General features: G+C 41.5%; 1 protein-coding gene across 1 annotated transcript; it reads right to left on the reverse strand.

The window, feature by feature from the left end:
• Positions 1 to 934: 934 nt before the first annotated feature.
• On the reverse strand, positions 935 to 21,553 carry LOC134751073 (trafficking protein particle complex subunit 12). Its single transcript, XM_063686414.1, has 12 exons — positions 21,387 to 21,553; positions 20,871 to 21,121; positions 19,689 to 19,769; positions 14,972 to 15,052; positions 13,724 to 13,901; positions 12,641 to 12,804; positions 11,862 to 12,005; positions 11,111 to 11,257; positions 9,986 to 10,152; positions 8,596 to 8,719; positions 2,040 to 7,725; positions 935 to 1,471 (listed from the first exon to the last, which is right to left on the reverse strand). The coding sequence occupies exons 1-11, from the start codon at positions 21,514 to 21,516 to the stop codon at positions 7,477 to 7,479; spliced, it is 1,716 nt and encodes a 571-aa protein (XP_063542484.1). The 5' UTR covers positions 21,517 to 21,553; the 3' UTR covers positions 935 to 1,471; positions 2,040 to 7,476.
• Positions 21,554 to 21,573: the final 20 nt, after the last annotated feature.

A 21,573-nucleotide genomic window follows, 5' to 3' on the forward strand; every position in this document is an offset into this window, starting at 1 on the left:
TAATATACTTTTACTGTACTCTGAAATAGATATCATATAAAGAAAAAGTGACCCAAGTCCACCGGACACTGTACTCATTGGCAACTATACCTTGCTGCGTCTAAAATTCTTTATCCATTCTCCTTTCTCTCGGTTCTTCGTGGTTTATAGAATTGAAAAGAACTACAAAGAAGTAAGCACGAATATTTACGCCAGGCTCTTTGTTGTAAAAAAAATGTAAACACAATTATTATTATTTACTTCAACATTTTACCCCATATGTCTGATTTAGAAACTCATGCTTACTTCTGTAGTTTTAATTAAAAAAACGGTTGATTCGAATCAAATTAATTATATTCTATTTGTATTTTTTTTTCTTACCAGTGCACTTTCTGTACAGCATGTGTATAATGAATTGGGTCACTCACGTTTTTGTCCAAAATTGCTCTACTAAAAGCGTGAGTGACTCGTTTTAATATAATGAATGTCTGAGTCTTACGGAAGTTTATCATTTAATTATGTACTGTATAATTTAGTTAAAATAAATGACAATTATGCGAACGTGATTTTGGATAATTAAATCAATTCTAATCTATGTAAGCAAAGGCATTTTTAATTTTATCCTTTATTGACTGAATTCGTTATATTTTATTGCTAATTCCTCTATCTACAGATCATTTTATATAATATTATTTACAGAATATTTTGGAATATAACTTGAATTAATACGTAAGCTATTTACACATCTAATTATAGCTACGAAAAATAAAATATGAGTAGCACAATACTACAATTACTGATTGTGCAGGATTCGGTGGTTTTCCAGGGTCCATTCAATGAAGACGTTTATTGTAACATGTAGAAAATTCGTTTATTACGAAAAGTGGCTTTATATAAGCTTAGATTTGAAATGTAACGAGTAACGTGTTTATCGTGCCGTATATCGAGGCGAATGAACGAGACAAGATGAGCGCGGAGGGGCGCAGCAGCAGTTCTCGTTGCAGCGCCGCTAGGTGTCGCTAGAAGGTGCGTGAACATGCCCCCGGCCTTGGGAGCACCATCTCCCAAAGTAGTCTTCATCCGTCTAGGTCTGCCGGCTCTGGTAGTAGCGGGCAGATCTTTGAAAAGCTGCGTCGAATCGTTCCTGTCGCCGTGAGAATGTCGGCGACACGGTTCACGCCATCGCTCCCAGGGTATAGACGCGTAACTCGGCCTAACCGCCATTTGAGAGGAGGCAGGTTATCGTCTTTGATTAGAACGAGACTGTTTAACGCTATGTCGTCTTTCTGCGTCTTCCATTTGGTTCGCCGCTGGAGCTCCGCAACGTACTCCGTGGACCAACGCCGCCAGAAGTGTTGACGTAGGGCTTCGATCCTGGCGTAGCGAGACAGGCGGGAAGGCTGCACATCCGTCAGGTCCTCGCTAGCAGGGCAGGTCAACGGCCGACCAATTAGGAAATGGGCAGGCGTGAGCGGGGATAGATCAGTAGGATCTGTGGACAAGGGTGACATGGGCCTGGAATTCAGGATGGCCTCGGCCTGTGTCAAAACCGAGCTGAATTCCTGGTAAGTTAACCTAGCATTACCTACTACCCGTTTTAAATGAAAATTGCACGCTTTTATTCCAGCTTCCCATAATCCGCCAAAATGGGGAGAATAAGGAGGAATGAAACTGAATTTGATGCCATCATTGGCAGCGAAATCGACTATATCCTTCGAATTATTTTTTAAAAATGTGGATAATTCTTTTTCGGCTCCAACAAAGCATTTTCCGTTATCCGAATAAATTATATGAGGCTTACCTCGTCTACTAATAAAACGTTTAAGCGCTAATATATAATCATCAGTGGAGAGACTCGTAACAAGTTCCAAATGAACGGCTCGTGTGACCATACATATGAACAAACAAATATACGATTTAATAAGCTGAGCTCCTCTCCCCTTTCGATTAAGTATGAATATTGGCCCGCCATAATCAACGGCTGTACCTACGAATGAACGGGAAACCAGGCTCTAAACGATCCAAAATAACATTACCCATGATAGGACTAAGTACTTTACCTTTCATTCGAATACAGGTAACGCATTCTCGAACTATTTTTCTTGCCAAATTTCGAGCACCTAAAGGCCACCAACATTCACGCAAAGTAGATAAGAGTAGCTGCGGTCCGGCATGTAACAGCCGCTTGTGTTCGTATTTGAATAACAACACCGTTAACTTATGTTTACTGCACAATAACATGGGATGTTTTTTGTTGTAATCGAAACTTGTAGAATTACACAATCTGCCACCGACTCTAATCACTTTTAACTTATTTTGATCGTCTAAAAACACGTTAAGACCAGATATACGATTATATTGTTTACTATTCGTCTTAATCGGTTTATTTTTAAGTAAACAATCGTAGACGTCCGGAAACGATTGCATCTGTGCGAATTTAACTAGCATAAGACGTGATGCACTCAACTCGTCCACCGATAACGAACCGGTTTGGCGGAGTTGTTTACGCTCAGAGTTAAGACGTGAGTTCAATATAAAGCGGAGTACATATGCGCCGATTCTAATCAATTTACTGTAAGATGAACATCTATCGAAATTAAATAGTTCATCTTGCTGATTGCAAACTAAACTTACCGCGGTCGATCGTAACTCGGGTAAATCTTCGATTGCCGTATTTTTACTCGTATTGTCATGAATAAAATCCGATTTTGAGTCATGCAAAAATGATGGTCCGAACCACCATAAGTTACAATCTATTAAATTATCTAAAGTAACGCCTCTAGACAATAAATCACTAGAGTTGTCTTCGCTTCTCACATGCAACCATGTCGCATTACCGGTGAGATCGTTAATTTGCGTGACGCGATTTTGAACGAAAGGCTTCAACAAATGCGGAGACATACCTAACCACGAAATTACTATAGTCGAGTCACACCAGAAGTAAACTTTTGTGAACGCTAACCTTAAGGAATCGATTATTTTCTTGTAAAGTTTAGCAGCAACGAGCGCACCTGAAAGTTCAAGTTTCGGGGTAGTTAGAGATTTCAGGGGTGAGACTTTACTCTTAGCACAAAGTAATCTGACAGTTACATCTGACCCTTCATCATATGTCCGAATATAAGCGCACGCGCCGTAAGCATGCAACGATGCATCCGAGAAAATATGCAATTCCGTATGACCAGTGTGTACACCCCTTACATGACGCGGAATCCGTAAATCGTTTAAACGGCTCAATGTATTTATGAAATTATTCCACATTGATGTAATGTCTTCTGGGACAGGGGTGTCCCAATCGATACGACTCAACCATAATTTTTGCAGCAAAATTTTGGAAATTATTACTGCAGGAGAAAGTAGACCTAACGGATCGTAAATCTGTGAAATGATCGATAACATTATTCGTTTATTTAAGTACGACGAGTTAGGCAAGGGATTGATTTTTGTAGTATAATACAATTCATCGCGCGTATTATCCCAACCTACTCCGAGAGTTTTGTTCTGGGTGTGCTCACCAACAAAATGCTCCTTGGACTTGTCCTGCGTAACGTTACAATTAAAAGTCCATTTACGTAAAGGAAAGCATCCTGATTGCAGAACGTTATACGTTTTTTGACATATGTCAAGTAAATTTTGGAAATCATCATCTCCCGTAATTAAATCGTCTACGAATATATCTTGGTTGATAACGCGCGCGATGACGTCATCACCACATTCCGACGCTAACTGTCGTATACAACGTTGACTTAAATATGGCGCACTAGTTTGCCCATATGTAACCGTATTGAGTTCATAAACGTGTAATGGATCGGTAGGTTTTTCACGCCAGAGGATCATTTGCAAGGATCTCTGATCTGGTTGGATCAAAACCTGCCGAAACATTTTCTCCACGTCAGCACAAGCAACGTACTTGTATTGACAGAAACGCAACAAAATAGCAAATATATCGTTTTGAAGTGCTGGTCCCGGCAGCTGAATGCTATTCAACGATTTATTCGTGGTGGTGGGGGCAGCACCACTATACACTACGCGCAATTTAGTGGTGACACTGTCCCTAAATACACCATGATGAGGATGAAAGTAATTGGGTGTACCATACTCGGTAACACGAGTCATGTGACCCATTTTTTCGTATTCTCGCATGAAATCACAATATAAACGTTTATATTCCGGCAAACGCTCTAATTTACGTTCTAAGGATAAAAATCGATTTTTCGCTAACGTATAAGAATCGCCCAACGTATCAGCTGATTCTCTTAGCGGCATTCGGACGGAGAATCGCCCGTCTTCTTCGCGTTTAGTCGTATTGATAAAAAGATCCTCACATTTCTGCTCGTCAGCTGTAAGAATACTATCTACCTGAGGGATATCCTCGATCTCCCAAAACTTTCTAAGTTGAGTGTCAATCGTTTGAGTAAAATAACAATGGACTTGATTATTAATGCGCAAGTTCCGTGTATTATTTGGACCAGCTACCAACCAGCCGAATTTCGAATTTACTAAGTACGGCCCTGTTGGTAATCGAATTTTTTCACCGTCTAAAAGGTCCCAAAATATTTCCGAACCTATCAGTATATCGATTTCTGAAGGCACGTTAAAATCGGGATCCGCTAACTGAATGTTATCAGGAATACGTATACTATCTAAGTCTATGTAAGTCGAGGGCAAACTGGACGTTATGCGCTGCAAGACAAAACACGTTAACGACATAGAATAATCCGAATTTTTTGATCTTATAGTTACATCGCACACTTGATTTGATTGTGTAACTATTTCTGCAACACCCGAAATCTGAATAGTGGACTGTATGTTTTTAACGTTTAATCGATTACGTAACTCTTCCGTTATAAAACAATGTTCACTCCCATTGTCTAAAAACGCACGACACGTATGGAACTGATTGTTCGCGTCGGCTACTTGTATTAACGCAGTAGTAAGTAAGCCTCGCCTGGGAACGAACCGATTACCTTCCGCGCCACCTTCGCACTGAGCCATAGGCGCGCGGTCAGCTGCTACACAGTAGCTAGATGTACTCGGCACTGATAACGGCGCGCTGTGTGCAGGCGCACTCGACGGCCTCACGCACACATTATCATCGCGAGTACTATCCGTATGCAGTAAACTATTATGTTTTTGTTGACACTGCTTACACGGACCGAATAGGCATTCATTTAAGGAATGTCCTTCGCGTAAACAGTTATTACATAAGTTTTTATCACGAATTAAGTTTAACCTATCTTGGACAGATAAATTTAAAAACTTGGAACACGTATAAAGCGCATGATTCTCGTTACACATCGCGCAGTTTCGAAAACGTTTATTAGTTAAAGGCTTTGATTTATTAGCATTGACACTAGCAGAGACACAACTAACTACTTGCGTAGGTTTATTGGACGTGTAATTAGGCTTAGTACTAACCGTGATCGGTGCCTTGGAATGATTAGAGTTTATCATTTCTAACGTATCCGCCCGGTTTCTGAGAAACGATAAGAGATCTTCTAGCTTAAGTTTCTTAGACTCATTATTGATTGACTTATCCGAGATAGACCCTATGTGAGATTCCCACTTACGCTCCGTGGTCGTATCGAGTTTTGACACAATTAAATGAATAACTAACGTATCCCACGAGTCGGTAGGTTCATCTAACGTTTTTAAAGCGCGTAAATTACGTAACACGGTGTCTATCAGTCTACGTATTTGAGTCGAAGATTCTTGTTTCAAAGCTAAAATATTGAATAACGATTTTATATGATTATGCACTAAAAGCCTAGGGTTATGAAAGCGAATTTCAAGCAATTCCCATGCTTGAATGTAGTTGGCAGCCGTGAATTCTAACGCACTAATTACTTGTAATGCACTACCGCTTAGTGATGATCGAAGGTAATGAAACTTTTGAATCGCGTCGAGATCGGAATGTTTATGGATCATTGTTTCATAAGAATGTTTAAATTCGAGCCAACGATCATACGAACCATCGAATGAGGGCAATTTAATTTCGGGTAATTTAAATTTTGAAAACGGTTTGTTCACGGCATGGTCACAACTTGAAATAGTAACGTTATTTGTCTCCACACTATCGACTAAACAATTAGCGCTAGCCATAGTACCAAAATATAACTCCTCGAGAGTTTCTACGTATTCGGAGTTGGCAGACATTTCTGTTTCTGGAGAGCAAAGTTCAATTTGGCTTTCAATGTCATTAAAAATTTTAAAGGTCTCTGTAGCTGCTTGCATACGTAATTTTAATTCAGCAATTTGTACCTTTGAAGGAGTCACCGATAAAAGAGAATCAACGAATTTTTTGAATTGCGTAATTCGGCCTTTCAAGTTACCCCTATGTTTGCGAAGGTCTGTAATAGTCAATTTAGCACCAGCTTCATCCCCTTCACCCATTTCGAAAGATTAAGAGAATTTGGAACTACTTACGAGCACAAATTCCAAACTGGTGCGGTAGATCACAAACTGCTGCTGCGTGACTTGCGTAACGAGCGGCACTGGAATGCACAAAAAAAAACTCGGTTTTAACACAGTTCGATTAGGAAAGGAATAGACGGGATTGGTAGACCTGACCGTTCACTGCTGCAGACGCTGTTGAGGTGCTGGTGTCGTCTCGCAAGGGTATTTCGTCTTCCCGACGAGCTGACTTCTCTCGCAGTATCCGGCTCGAGGATCAAATTATGTGCAGGATTCGGTGGTTTTCCAGGGTCCATTCAATGAAGACGTTTATTGTAACATGTAGAAAATTCGTTTATTACGAAAAGTGGCTTTATATAAGCTTAGATTTGAAATGTAACGAGTAACGTGTTTATCGTGCCGTATATCGAGGCGAATGAACGAGACAAGATGAGCGCGGAGGGGCGCAGCAGCAGTTCTCGTTGCAGCGCCGCTAGGTGTCGCTAGAAGGTGCGTGAACACTGATTTATAATTTAGGCTAATAACGTAATAACCTGTTTTAAAGAAAAAGTTTGCTTTTGCTCTGGCATACCTTATGTTCATGGATATGTGCCATTTTCAACCAAAAGGGTACTTATTGTCGCTTGTCAGTAAGGCGCTATTTCCATTTAGTTTCAATTAGAAATCAACCTTATCGACAACCGACAATGTAGTACCTTTTGGTTGAAAACGTCACATTTAACTAAATTTTAAACACTCCATGACATTAGGAATTGTATCACTCTTATATTTGCACAGCATTCTGAGTAAATTGAGTTTTTTGTCCATGTTTTTGGAAGGTAGGGTGCAGAGGTTGAGGAGGAGGTGCTGTCAAAAATATTTTGATGAAATATTAATAATACTTAATTATATTTGCCGATTTCATTGAAAAACTGACGTGAAACCAGGGGGGGAGGAGTTTTCTAAATGTGACAAGGGGGGTCAAAAAACCTCGAAATTCGTGTGACTTAATTAATGGATGAACCCTTATCTGGCATAAAATTCACGATAATTATCATGGATCCTTTCGAACCCTGGTTTATGGACGCTTAAAAATCATTACTATCTTTAACTAAGTTTTAAACACTCCATGACATTAGGAATAGTATCACTCTTATATTTGCACAGCATTCTGAGTAAATTGAGTTTTTTGTCCATGTTTTTGGAAGATTCCAACTCATACAGGGTGCACAGGTTGAGGAGGAGGTGCTCGCTGAGGCCTCGCTCCGGGGCCGAGTTGATGGCGCCCTGGAGCACGGAGATGGCTTCCTTCAGGCGACCCAGGTAGAGGAGACACACAGAGAGGTTGTTGGCCACCTGGAATAATACAGGATAGGGTAAACTCGCACTATTTGGTGACACGCCTAATTCGGTGATACAAGTTTTGAAGCATGACACCCAGGAAAGCTAGTGAATTAGGGCCCTTTAAATGGGACCTCACGGCAAAGCCGCCGAAGCCGTGAAGCCAACTTGTATCACCGAATTAGGCGTGTCACCAAATAATGAGAGTTTACCCTACATTAAAAGTGGAAATTTATAAACTGATATAGATATGATAACCCTCTGAACGCAAAGAACCACTAAAGTGGTCGTTACCAGTCGTGCCCACAGCGCCAAGGACCACTATACACTACCGCTCAAAAGTATTTAGACACCCGCAATTTTCACCATACAATAGGGGATATTACTGCAATGTTCTGCCACCAGAGTGCAGCACTATAGCCTTTTTAGTAAACCGTAGAGTAACTTATACATGTACAGTATGATGTATAAGTTACTCTACACAAACATAAAGCGTTCAAAAGGAAAAGTGGGTGAGTGAGTGGCGAAGTGAGGGAAAAGTGAGTGAGTAAGTGAAGGTGAAGTGAGATCTTGAGCATTGCAAGGAACTTCGATCCCGATTAAAAATCTACTTAGCGAATGCATTCGCCTTGATGAAGTCCACATAGGCCTCCTTATATCGACCCTAGGCCTCGAGAGGCCTGTCTTAGATAGACGTACCGTGATGTTATTTGATGAAGTTCTCGTAGGCCTCCTTGTATCGACCCTAGGCCTCGAGAGGCCTAAGTCTTATATAACCTTACCATGATATTAGTGGGTTCCTGGTCGTTCGCCTTGATAAAGTTCTCGTAGGCCTCCTTGTATCGACCCTAGGCCTCGAGAGGCCTAAGTCTTATATAACCTTACCATGATATTAGTGGGTTCCTGGTCGTTCGCCTTGATAAAGTTCTCGTAGGCCTCCTTGTACCGTCCCTGAGCGACCTCGAGGAGGCCTAAGTCCACGTACTCTCGCACGTCGGGGGTTGGACATCTGAAAGTTTTCAATATGACATCGTGAGTAGGTCTTCTAAAAAGCAAAACGCCTAAGTAGCAAAATGTTTAAAACGAATGTCTAAAAAGCTATATACCTACAAGCAAAATGCATAAAATGTGACGTTTTCAACCTAAAGGTACCACATTGTCGCTTATCGATAAGGTTGAGTTCTAATTGAAGCGCCTTACTGACAAGCGACAATAAGTACCCTTTTGGTTGAAAATGGCACAAATATTGACGGTGAAAGGGATTGGGCGTGTTTGGTTTCATTATTAAGACGAAAGTGGAGGACCCGCGCTAAGTCGCCTTTTCATACAAACGTAGTTCTCATTTTCCTCTCTGGATATTAACATTATTGAAAATATTTTGACACAATGTGTTATATGTTATATATCAACCACAGCTATGCCCCTACGTTTGATTTTTTTTCGAAATTTTAGTTAAAATTAGAGTTAGGAGCATTTAAAAATTTGTTTTTCGCTCCAATTTTTTACAATAATCAAAAAATCGAAAAAAGTCAAACGTAGAGGCATAGCTATGGTTCATCATCATACATCAAAATATGTAAAAATTCCATAATGTCGATATCCAGAGAGGAAAATGGGGACTACGTTTGTATGGAGAAGCGGCCGTCCCCTATCCTCTTAACAGCCCCGCCATCCCCATTTCCCTCGGCTGACGGTACATTCGCTATCAGATATATCGGAGCGGCCGAGGTGCTCAAAAATATATGAACACGCACTTAACGCCTTGACAATAGAGGCATGTTCAGATATTTGTGAGCACCTCAGCCGCTCCGATATATCTAACGGCGTATAATGTATGTATGTTGTTGTTGTCTGTTGTTGTTGTGTATGTATGGCGGCTTTACAATGTCCTCCCAATAGCCACGAACGACATAAAGCGCTCGCCAGCGCTCGTTTTAACAAAATGTGCCATTTACAACCAAAAGGTACCACATTGTCGCTTGTCATAAGGTTGATTTCAAATTGAAGCTATAAGGAAATAGCGCCTTATTGACAACCGACAATAAGTACCCTTTTAAACATATTAATAACGGGTCACTCACGTTTTTTAAGTCGAAAACGCTCGACGTGTTTCACTCCGTACCCGTAAATACGTGAGTGACCCGTCATTAATATGTTTAATATGTCTGTGTCTCACGGAAGTTTTGTTATTAAAGTACCCTTTTGATTGAAAATGGCACAAATTATCTAACTATTAGCCGACTTCACTGTCAATTGCTATGTCAATAGTACTTACAGATGCTGTCTCAGGTCTCTAGCCTCCTGTAAATGTATGGCGGCGGCTCTACAGTGTCCCCCCAGCAGCCACAGGCGACACAGAGCGCTCGCTAGCGCTCGTTTCTGCGCCGGAGTCGACGCTCGCTGTTGGAGACCGGAGATGATCTTACTGGCGAGACGGTAGTCCTGAAATATTAATAAATATTGGTTGGACAATATCACACAAATCGACCTAGTCCTATAGTAAGCTTAATAGGGCTCATGTTGTGGGTTGTGGTGTGGTTGTGGGACTTGTGGGTACTAGACGACGACAAATCCATACTAATATTATAAATGCGAAAGTCTGTCTGTCTATCTGTGTGTTCCCTCTCCACGCTTAAACCGCTGAATCGATTTAGATGAAATTTGGCATAGAGATAGGTTGAGTCCCTGAGAAGGATATAGGATAGTTTTTATCCCGAAAGAAAGTAAAAAGCGGGGTGGAATTGAGATAATTAATGAAGTGCCTGCTAATTTGTGTGCGTAATATGCTCAAATTGAATGATTACTGAGAATTTTTCCAGGCGCTATACTTACTTTAGCTGCTGTTACTAAGTCCACGCAGACGAAGTCGCGGGCAAAAGCTAGTATAATATATAATGTTGGCAACACCAAGTCTACCCTACCCTGCATAGGGTATAAAAACCGGTGCGAACCGTTTCTCGGGCTATTTTAACGGGAAACAGGAAGCACACTACCTTTGACTGTCTTTTTGCATTTTATTCCCCAAAAACTTTAGCACTATTGAGCTTTTTTGCCAATTTAACCTTTTGGACGCCAATGACGGATATATCGGCAGCGTAGGTCCAACGCCAAAGACCGATTAATCCGTCACAGACCACAGAGCAACATAGACCTACGTGCATTCGCATAAAGTTCACTTTCAGTTTTGACACTTCGGTGGCGTGGCGTCCGAGTGACAGCGTTTGTTTTTGACACGGCGTCGAGAAGGTTAAAGATTAGACACGATCATTACAATTTGGTGCCGTGACCAGGATTATGAAACCTTTTACGCTGCCATCAATGGTTTGAAGCGGTTACTAATAATGTAATGATATTCCTACAAAACTAGGTGCTAATGAATTTTAGATTAGTTAATACAAACCTTTAAGGCAATAGCGCAGTTGACTATAGAATGTTGCACGCGCGTTTCCCTCCCGCTCCACAACCGTACGGACTCGGCGCGGTCCTGCTCGCATGTCAGGATGGCCGTGCCGTCTTCCGTTTTACCGGCGTTCAGGTTAACCAACATCTAAAAATTAAATTAAATATATAGAATCAATCACGATTTTAAGTCACAAATTACTCGACATGTTCTGCTCTATAATATTTCATCTGTCCAATGTTTATTTGCGTCTCACATTTTGCATAATGGCAGAGTGAGATGCAATGCACATTGGACTAAAATATTGGACAGATGAAATCCCACCCTACCAAACATTTGGAACACAAAATGAAAATGCATCCCTATAGGAGCTCGGTTGATTCAATGCTGAAAATAAGTTAGTACCTCACCTCATTAAAAGGTTACTGTACCACCTCATTTTAACGTTATGCGGTACGTTCGTAGCCGGTAACATGTGTTTTCTGCTTGTCAGCGAAAAGCGCCAACAGAGAGCCCGTCTACCGGGCTACCAAACACTAGGGGAGACCGAGATGAGTTGTGACAACATCGATTTTTGGGAACTTATTAACTATTAGCAAGTTCGCAACAGCGCGCGTTGGCTAGCTTGAGACTTGAACTAAAAAACGCGCGCTGGTGCGAGCTTGATAACACTTAATAACTTCCTAAAAATCGACGTCGTCACAACTCTCCTCTGTCACAACTCACCTCGGTCTCCCCTACTGTCAATTACCTGTTGTACTACAGCCAACACCGCATACAGGCTCGGTAAAGCCTTTTCCGGTTGTCCTGCGTGCGACGGCATCTCCGCTATCAGCAGTCGCAGTGCGAAAGGTACTAAGGAACCCGTTCGGTTTTCGTACTGATCTGGGTAGAACTGTAAACAGAGATATTGAACATCAAAATTCAAAACGGGTCACTCACGTTTTATAACTTGTACTAGCGCCCCGGCTTCCATTGTACCATAGAGTAATTGATACTAGAGCGGTACTGTCATAGTAAATTTTGTAACCCCAGTAAATTCACTGCCATCTGTCGACACACTTTAAAACTAAAAATGAAGATTTATAAAAATACGATAGAATGTATAGGTATTTAAATATAGATAATTTTTTTATTTTATTTGCATTATGAAATAAAACTATGAAAACGGATTATATCGCGTATATTGAATTTATAATACATCCCGACGTTTCGAACTCTTTCTTTTCAATATACGCGATATAATCCGTTTTCATAGTTTTATTTCATGAGTAACTATCGCGGTAACCGAAGACAATATTATTTGCATTAATTATTTTTATGATTTTGACCCATGTTCTTTCACTGATATGCGTTAAAATTGTTAAATCACAAACGAAACCGTCAACGCCATCTATACGACTGTAGGCCAAAACTAGTAGCGCCCTCTGAACGAGAATAAATGTTTCTTGATTTTCGAGGCACGTTTTTTCCTTAGACTGTATCCATCTATTACGGAGTTATATCTATCTTTGATTGTACTTAACTTACTTGGTAGTACATGTCGGGTTGGCCGCAGTCCCCGAAGGCCTCGGCCTCCTGCGCGGCGTGCGCGGCGAGGCGCACGCGCAGCATCGCGCAGCACCGCGCCAGCCACAGCTGCAGCGAGCGCGCCGAGTGCCGCGCGCCGGGGACGCGGCCGCAGCGCCCCGAGCCTGGAAACGGGAGCTCAGGGGGTCGGCCGGTCCAAATATTTTCTAGATGGCGCCATCATAGCTTGCCATGTCAATCCCGGATCCCCTTTAAGCCAAATCTCATGTAACGCGACTAAAGATAGGAGCTAGCCATGATGGCGTCTATGCAAACCTTTGACAGTTGCCAAATCCATTGTTCGTTTGTTTAATGTCGTCTTCGTTTAAAATTTAATTTAAACTTATACCATCGTGTACGGTGAAAAATACATCCCGACACCTAAACCCGGGTAGACTCTTCGGTCCGCCGCGCTTACACAGAGGTGAGTGACCCGGGTGTGAGTGACTCGTAAAAGTGGCCAATAAAAGTGAGCAGCCGATGAGAGCTCGAAGGATCAGGTCGGGGTAGTAGTGACATGTGACAGGCCCGTGAGCGTGAGTGACCCGTGAACGTCAGTAATCCGTTTTAATACATACCAAATTACTAGCTAATGTGTTTACCTTGTTTATACTGGGCGAGTAGCGTAGCGAACAGATTTATGGATGCCCGGAGCCCCGACTCCCCGCGACACGAGTTGACGCCGCGCTCACACTGAAGCGAGTAACCCGCGAGAGTTAGTGACATGCATGTGACCCACGAGAGCAGGGGCGTAGCTAGAGGATATGGCGCCCGGGGCAGTCACCAAATTTGCGCCCCCTGACGACTGACAAAAGTTCCCCTGCTGTTACCTGTTGCCCATTTTAGCGCCCCCCCTTGGATAGCGCCCGGGGCACTTGCCCCCTCTGCCCCCCCCCCCTCTAGTTACGCCACTGCACGATAGTGACCAGTGGGTGTGTGACCGACGAGAGCAATAGTTGCGTGAGTGACCCGGGAGGGTGAGTGACCCGGGAGGGTGAGTGACCCGGGAGAGTGAGTGACCTGTTTGAACATTTAATTATTGACCTTGTTTATGCTGAGCCAGCAGCGTGGCGGACAGATTAATGGCGGCTCTGAGACACCCGGTCCGCAGCAGCTCGCGCAGCCCCGCCTCCCCGCGGCACGCGTCGGCGCGCGTCACGCCGCCGCGACCGGCCGCGCTCACGCCGAGGTACTTCACCGCTACGGCGTGGAGCGAGTCAGGCTGGAATGACAATTAAAATAATAATAATAATAAACCGGCCAAGTGCGAGTCGGACTCGCCCACCGAGGGTTCCGTACTTTTTAGTATTTGTTGTTATAGTAGCAACAGAAATATCTGTGAAAATTTCAACTGTCTAGGTGTCTATCACGGTTCATGACTTTCATGAGATACAGCCTGATGACAGACGGACAGACGGACAAACGGACAGCAGAGTCTTAGTAATAGGGTCCCGTTTTTACCCTTTGGGTACGGAACCCTAATAAATGTGTCGTTTTCAATCAAAATGTACCACATTGTCGCTTGCCATAAAGACGCTCTGACAGGTAATTCGTATAAAGATACAATCCAATTTCGTCCTTATGGTAAGCAAAGATAGATATAACTCCGTAATAGATGGATACAGTCTAAGGAAAAAACGTGCCTCGAAAATCACAAGAATTTGATTCTCGATCAGATGGCGCCTTTGGCCTACTCTCGTATAGAGGGCGTTGACGGTTTCGTTTGTTATTTAACAATTTTAACGCATATGAGTGAAAGAACATGGGTCAAAATCATAAAAATAATTAATGCAAATAAAAAAATCATTTATCCATATTTTAATACATTTTATCGTATTCTTAATATTCTTATACATCTTCATTTTTAGTTTTAAAGTGTGTCGATAGAAGGCAGTGAAATTACTGTGGTTACAAAATTTACTATAACAGTACCGCTCTATCCTATTATATCCTCTTTGTGGTAAGTGACAACGTGGTACCTATTGCTTGAAAAACGTCACAAATCACCACCTGTGACTTCCTATAATAGGGTAGTTGTCACATGTTGAATTTTATAACTCAATCTAGTTAAATAGATAGAAAATGAGCAATTTATCACAATAAATTGGAAACTTAAAATGACTTTAATTAAATGGGTCATTTTCTATGAAAAGGGACCTTATTGTCGATGGCGCTTACGCCGCACAGCGTCGCGCGGCATTGTATTTACATCGGAGCATCGTTTATAATGGCGTAAGCGCCATCGACAATAAGGTCCCTTTTTATAGAAAATACTATAAATATGTTACAAACCAATTCCTCGTCAAATATGACTCCGGGCAGCGTGAGGGCTTCTCTCTCTGGGAAGAATGCTCCTTTCGGCACCGACTGAGCCTAATAAATAAGAAATAACATTTGATATACAGTTCTCCTTTTTAAGTGAGGCGGTTTATAACAAATTATTAATGTTGATTTAAACTTTCACGATTTTTACTCATCAACCAAACAATGAATCATCATTTATCGTTCAAGTTACTAAACAAGACCAAGTGCGGGTTGTTCGAAAAACTCGCGCACCTAGAAGATGTTGATGTCGACTTGAACCAGTCTTCTCCGAGACCACGGGGACAACGCCGTCCTCGAAACGTCGGAGTCGTCAAAGGACAAGAACACTCGAAAGCTCTAATCAAAGGGTTCAACGGCAAAACTGCTAAGGAGCTTCTAAGGCTCAAAAGATATAAAACCTGCGCAGTGACTAGAATATTGACTGGACACTGTAAGTTGAACAAACACATGTTCCGAATTGGGAAGAAACAGGATGCGACATGCAGGTTCTGCCAGGAGTCAGAGGAGACTGCAATGCACATTCTCTGTTCCTGTGGACCACTAATGTCAAAAAGAAGTATCCACTTAGGGCGGCACATACTGCAACCCTATGAGGTACAGATCATTACGGCCCAAAAAATCTGGAATTTTCTGGACTCAACGGGCATTAGTAATGAACTTTAAAGGGCCGTCACAATAGATCACCGCTTGGTCGACGTGACACTCACAGGCCCACAACACCCCAACAATAATAATAATAATAATAAGCCCGCAGGGCAGCTTGTGGCGAGCTGTTGGGGAGTGACGACCCCACGGACCCGAGTGCTCCAGAGAGTCGGTCAGGGTCTCCGTCTCCGGCGTGTCTTCGTCGGTCGGAGTGGACCCCAAGGGGACCCGCAGGACTCTCAACTCTGGCTTGCCTTAATTGGCCGTCCAGAGGGGAGTCGTAAGAGCTATATGCTCCAGGGGTGGAAGTGTTAAAGGGCATAACGCCGCGAGTAACTTCGGAGAAAGCGCAGCACACCTCTCGACACCCCTGAGCCGCTCACTCCGGTGTTGCGCCTGGCCGTCTTTACGATGGCGTATCAGGTACCCATCTAACGAGTGGCGAGTCACCGCCTGCCTCGATAACTTGTGCAAGCAATGTTATGGCAGGTGTCCGGACTTCTTTGTAATAGCCCAGTCTTTTTTCCACCCAAACTTAAACCATAGACCAGTACTCTGTCCATATTCTCTACAATAGCTTCCAATGCCTGCTGAAACCGGTTCACGGGTATCTATTGATGTACCCGTAAATGGGTTCCAGCAGGCGTTCTACATGACATCAAATCTCTCCAAACGGCCTCTACGTGTTGGATCTATATCCCCACGCACGCCTTATAAATGACCGGGCTCGAAACACCCGAGAGTTTTAAAACGGAGATACACATAATAATAACGTCGGAGGTAAATTTAAACCTTATTTTACGCGATTAAGTGCCGTCGTTGTGAATAATAATAAGTTATTAATGTTATGTAGTATAAGGTCGGAACTTTATTATTTTTGCATGCTGCATGATAGGTCATAAGAATCTAGTCATAGTTTTAGGTAATACTTGATATTTCTATGCCTATTCAGGCAGGATGTGCTGATCAGAAATTGTTTTATTAATACATCTTTATTGTACCGCATTCAAGAAATAAATGATTATGATTATTATGAACAGCTAGCAGCTTTGTAGGAGTTGATTTATATTGTACTAGCGACCCGCCCCGGCTTCGCACGGGTTACACAAAACCTTTCCAATTATACACTAAAAACTTCCTCAAGAGTTAAGAACTATTGATAGGTGAAAACCGCATCAAAATCCGTTGCGTAGTTTTAAATATCTAAGCATACATAGGGACAGACAGCGGAAAGCGATTTTGTTTTATACTATGTGGTGATTAAGTTAAATCACAGAATAAATAAAAGTACTAGGTACAGAAGGTTCACTCTCTAGCAAAACGCGTCTATTACGACAGATATGACCGCTAGGTGGCGCAAGCGCGAGCGGCGTCCGTTCCGTAGCGGTGCGCGGCAACCACTATGGCTAGACACCAAAATTGGTGTGGGCCGCATGTACTTGTAGCGACGCGACGAAATCGCGGAGTGCAGCAAAGGGGTTAACTTCTGTTTCAGTAGATTTGGTAGCCAATATGTGTAATACAAATGTTTAATGTTATTTTCACATCACCAATTCGAAAAAGGGGTTTTTCTTCCCTGCTAGGAGGGATCAAAGTGGCACTTTTCTTCCCTGCTAGGAGGGATCACAATAACACTTTTCTGTTCTAGGACACTATTTTTACATTTTTTGCACATTATTTTTAAAGCTTTAATAATATTTTTATACCTCATAATTACCTCATAGCATATATAGGTGATGTAAAAAGCAGTATGTGTCACATGGTAGCAAAATTATTTCCATCTTGGGCGTAACATACTTGAATCCCTCACTACGCTCAGGATTCTACTTTAGAATCCCTCGCTACTCTCGGGATTCTATTATCCTTCGCTTCGTTTAGGATTCAATAGTACGCCCTCGCCGTAAATATGTCATTTTGCTCCCTTGTGACACAATCTACTATTTCCCCACAGTAGCTCGGAAAGTTGTCTTTTATCCTTTAAAACAAGCGGGGAAAAACGCATTTTATCCACTAGTGGGGAAAGTAATTTGACCTTGGATGGAGCGTGTTTAAGTAGCTTGACAGATAACAAAACGTAAAACGCTCATAATAATGATTCGTTTGATATTAATTATCATTAAACAAATGGTTTGAGAATCTAATAAAAAATACCAAATTTAGCTTTATTTAATGATTTTATGTCATAAACCTTAAAGTTCCATAAGAAACGTTTGTTTTTTAATAATGATGTTAAATATAAGTTGAGTCGATGCAATTTCAAAACGCATCATTGACATTTCATACGTCAGAAATGTCAACATTGTCAACAAAACTTTTATTTTAAAACTTCTCACGTAAAAATACAGAATGAGATGGCTGATATGTGGGCAAAACGAGCGATTGACATCGGATCAATAAAGCAGGAAATTTACGGTACTGACCTATTGAGTTGTGCGCTATCCAATATGTTTAATACATGGCAGAAGCAATGGGATACCTCTAGAATACAGACAGGTAAACATTATGGCTGTGTACAACCTCGAATTACTCGTAAACCGTGGTTCTATCGTTTTCGTACTTCTCCGAAATGGGTAATATCGACCATTTGTCGTTTACGCTTAGGTAAAGTATGTACTCCGTTATTTCTGGCTATGATTGGTGTCCGTGCGAACTCATTGTGTGAATGCGGGTTGGATGAGGGTAACTTGGACCACATCTTCTTTGCTTGTTCATGGTGTAGCTATTCACTGTACGATGTATTACCCGAAAATGTTCCACGACCTATATGCTTTAGCTCACTGCTTTGTCACATGGATACTAGGCTTACTTCTATACTCATTAAATATTTACAAACGAACAACATTAAACTCTAAATAGCGTCTTATCTTTTATAATCTAATGCGTCTAATTATTTATGTTTTATTCTATACTTCATATTTATTTTATATATAGTTTTCTTCTCTTCCACTTCCTTCATGTTGGCACTATTAACGTTCTGTCACCCACTTCCCGCTTTTCTACTAATTTTTGTATTCGTCATGTGTTTGTCTGTGATGTTCATAACAATTATTCGTTTTTAGGTTTTCCCAACCACACCTCCCAGACTACCGAACATTCTCCTCTCGTGTGAAAGTCAAAAACCGACATTGGCAAATTCACCCCGTGCAAAATTGCGGGGAGTAAAAGCCAGATAGGAAAAGAAAAAAAAAATACAGAATTTCCCGAGTTTATTGTTATAATATCGTAAAAAAATGAGTGATTCCAGTGATGAAGATGATCTAACGCCTGTGGATGTTGCACTTTCCTCGCTATAGTGAGGTGAAAAGTTTTGTGTTACACACGGGTGCAAATGTATTTTACTTCTCGTGTGTTGAAACACTCGCGGGTACTTTGCACCCTTGTATAACAAATAACTATTTTTAAACATAGTTTTCATTGTTTAAAAAAAAATCCGTACCATTATGCAAAAAAACGGCAATAGAATCACGTTTGTTGTACGGGAGTTAAATATTTATTTTATCCTATTTTTAGTATTTGTTGTTATAGCGGCAACAGAAATACATCATCTGTGAAAATTTCAACTGTCTAGCTGTCACGGTTCATGAGATACAAGCCTGGTGACAGACAGACAGTGGAGTCTTAGTAATAGGGTCCCGTTTTTACCCTTTGGGTACGAAACCCTAAAAAAACCAGCCAAGTGCGAGTCGGACTCACACACGAAGGGTTCCGTACCATTAACAATAAAAACGGTCACTCATCCAAGTACTGACCCCGCCCGACGTTGCTTAACTTCGGTCAAAAATCACGTTTGTTGTATGGGAGCCCCACTTAAATCTCTATTTTATTCTGTTTTCAGTATTTGTTGTTATAGCGGCAACAGAAATACATCATCTGTGAAGATTTCAACCATCTAGCTATCACGGTTCATGAGATACAAGCCTGGTGACAGACAGACAGCGGAGTCTTAGTAATAGGATCCCGTTTTTACCCTTTGGGTACGGAATCCTAGAAAATATCTCTCTCTCTCTTTATAATTATTTTATTAGTAATTTTCACCCACCTTAAGTAAGACCTTTTTCGCTTCATCATTTGGTATCCAAGCGTCTCGGCGTCTGTCAGCTTCCTTGTCTACAGGCTGGTCCTGTGAAAAAGGCAACAGCTTGTAATCTATTAAACATATTAATAACGGGTCACTCACGTATTTTAAGTCGAAGTCGAAAACGCTCGACATGTTTCTGCCGTACCGAGGAGCGTCATCAGTCGGTACGGAGTGAAACATGTCGAGCGTTTTCGACTTAAAATACGTGAGTGACCCGTTATTAATATGTCTGTGTCTCACGGAAGTTTTGTTAGCTTGTAATCTAAATTTATATCAGTGTTACAACCATGATATTTTAAGTTTAAGCCAATATTTTTTTTAGTTTGGTAAAATTTCAGCTCTATCAAAGAAATGGAAATATGTGGATTTTCATCACAGAATGGGACCTTATGCTTCAAGTGATTTATGCCCTTTTTATCTGAAATAGGGGGTATTACTGCAATATTCTGCCACCAGAGTGCACCACTAGCCCGTTTAGTAAACCATAGAGTAAATGTGCCTTTTACAGTTTATTGACAAGTTTTCAGAGATAATAAAATATGACATTGATGCATCAGGGCGGTTTGTTTACAGAGGACCTACCGGGAAACGCGAATCCGAAATTTCGCTATCTGCCTCTTTATCGCTTGAATATGCAAGAATGAACAGAGATGTTAGATAACGAAATGTAGATTTTCTTGTTTCGTGATAGACCGCGATTCGGGTAACCCTTTTCCAAACCAACAAAAATCCTGTCCCTTATTGCACATGGAGCATTGGGTACTTTTGTTTTGACAAAAATTACCAAATAAATATATGTTGAAAGTGTTGAAACACTAAAAAATAAACTGTTTGTCATGATTTATTAGTAATTGTATTTTATTTATTAAAAAGTGTAAGCAAATGTGTATTTTAGTCGGCAACATTCTTAAAATACCTGAATATAATATCAGGGTGATGGGTAATGTTTAATGACTTACCCGGCCACACTTGAGTTGGCAAGTGGTAGGGATAAGCGGGAGTTAGAGAGACGGTTGTTCAGTCTCGTGCACTTGGATTGGGAAAGCCAAAGAGTCAACATCTTGATGGTAACGGGTGAGCAACATTAAAGAGGTACCTCCATTTTATAATTAGAGCAATCATAGATATATCTGTAATATGTACCTTAACAGCAAGACCATCCATAGCCTCAGTCAAAATATTTGGAGCAGCAATCCCACTCATCGCCATTTGCGGCTCTGGCCCAATCGTGTCGAAAAACGTCGATGGGTCCGGGAGACTAGTCGCCGGCAACGCCGTAGTACCACTTACTGTGGGCACTACGCTCCCAAACTTCATTTCATCGCCAACTTTCAACTGGGAGAAAGAGGCCGTCATATTTGTCGGGAAAAGATTAGATGATGCTGGTTGACTCGCTGAAATCAACAAGGCGGTTGTTAACGCTTTAGCTAGCCATACACGCACGAATTTGCCCGTCTGATCTGCCTGAAAGATGAGTCTGATGGACACATCCGTCAATGTGTGGCGAGAAATAGACACAGATTTGTCCGCCGGAGGAAACAGTTGCAGCACGAATATTTGCCAAATACAGCGAAGTGTGGTGCTGGCATGAAATGAAATAGCGTATATAAAATATGGTAATTACGCTTCAAATAACAGTAAAAACAGGCGAAATGATACCTTCACTTTCGCCCAGGTAAACGCTCTGTATCATATCAGAGGGCGACGTCCCGATTTCGTCAAAGAACTGAGAGGCGGGCGGTACTTCTGTCTCGCCAAAATACTGGCTTAATGACGGCTTATTGTCCATTTTTTGATTATTTACTTATCTGCCTGCCCTTATCTCAAAAAATTATCCTTATCTGAC

This window comes from Cydia strobilella, chromosome 21 (assembly GCF_947568885.1).
Source record: "Cydia strobilella chromosome 21, ilCydStro3.1, whole genome shotgun sequence".
Lineage (NCBI taxonomy): Eukaryota > Metazoa > Arthropoda > Insecta > Lepidoptera > Tortricidae > Cydia > Cydia strobilella.

What these genes read in the sequence shown, in the direction of transcription:
- LOC134751073 (XM_063686414.1), bottom strand. Translation starts at nt 21,516, where the DNA reads ATGGACAATAAGCCGTCATTAAGCCAGTATTTTGGCGAGACAGAAGTA. An exon ending in TGGATGGTCTTGCTGTTAAG is followed by an intron (nt 19,770 to 20,870) that starts GTACATATTACA and finishes CCTTTTTCACAG; the next exon opens with GACCAGCCTGTAGACAAGGA. An exon ending in AGGAACCCACTAATATCATG is followed by an intron (nt 7,726 to 8,595) that starts GTAAGGTTATAT and finishes GTATTATTCCAG; the next exon opens with GTGGCCAACAACCTCTCTGT.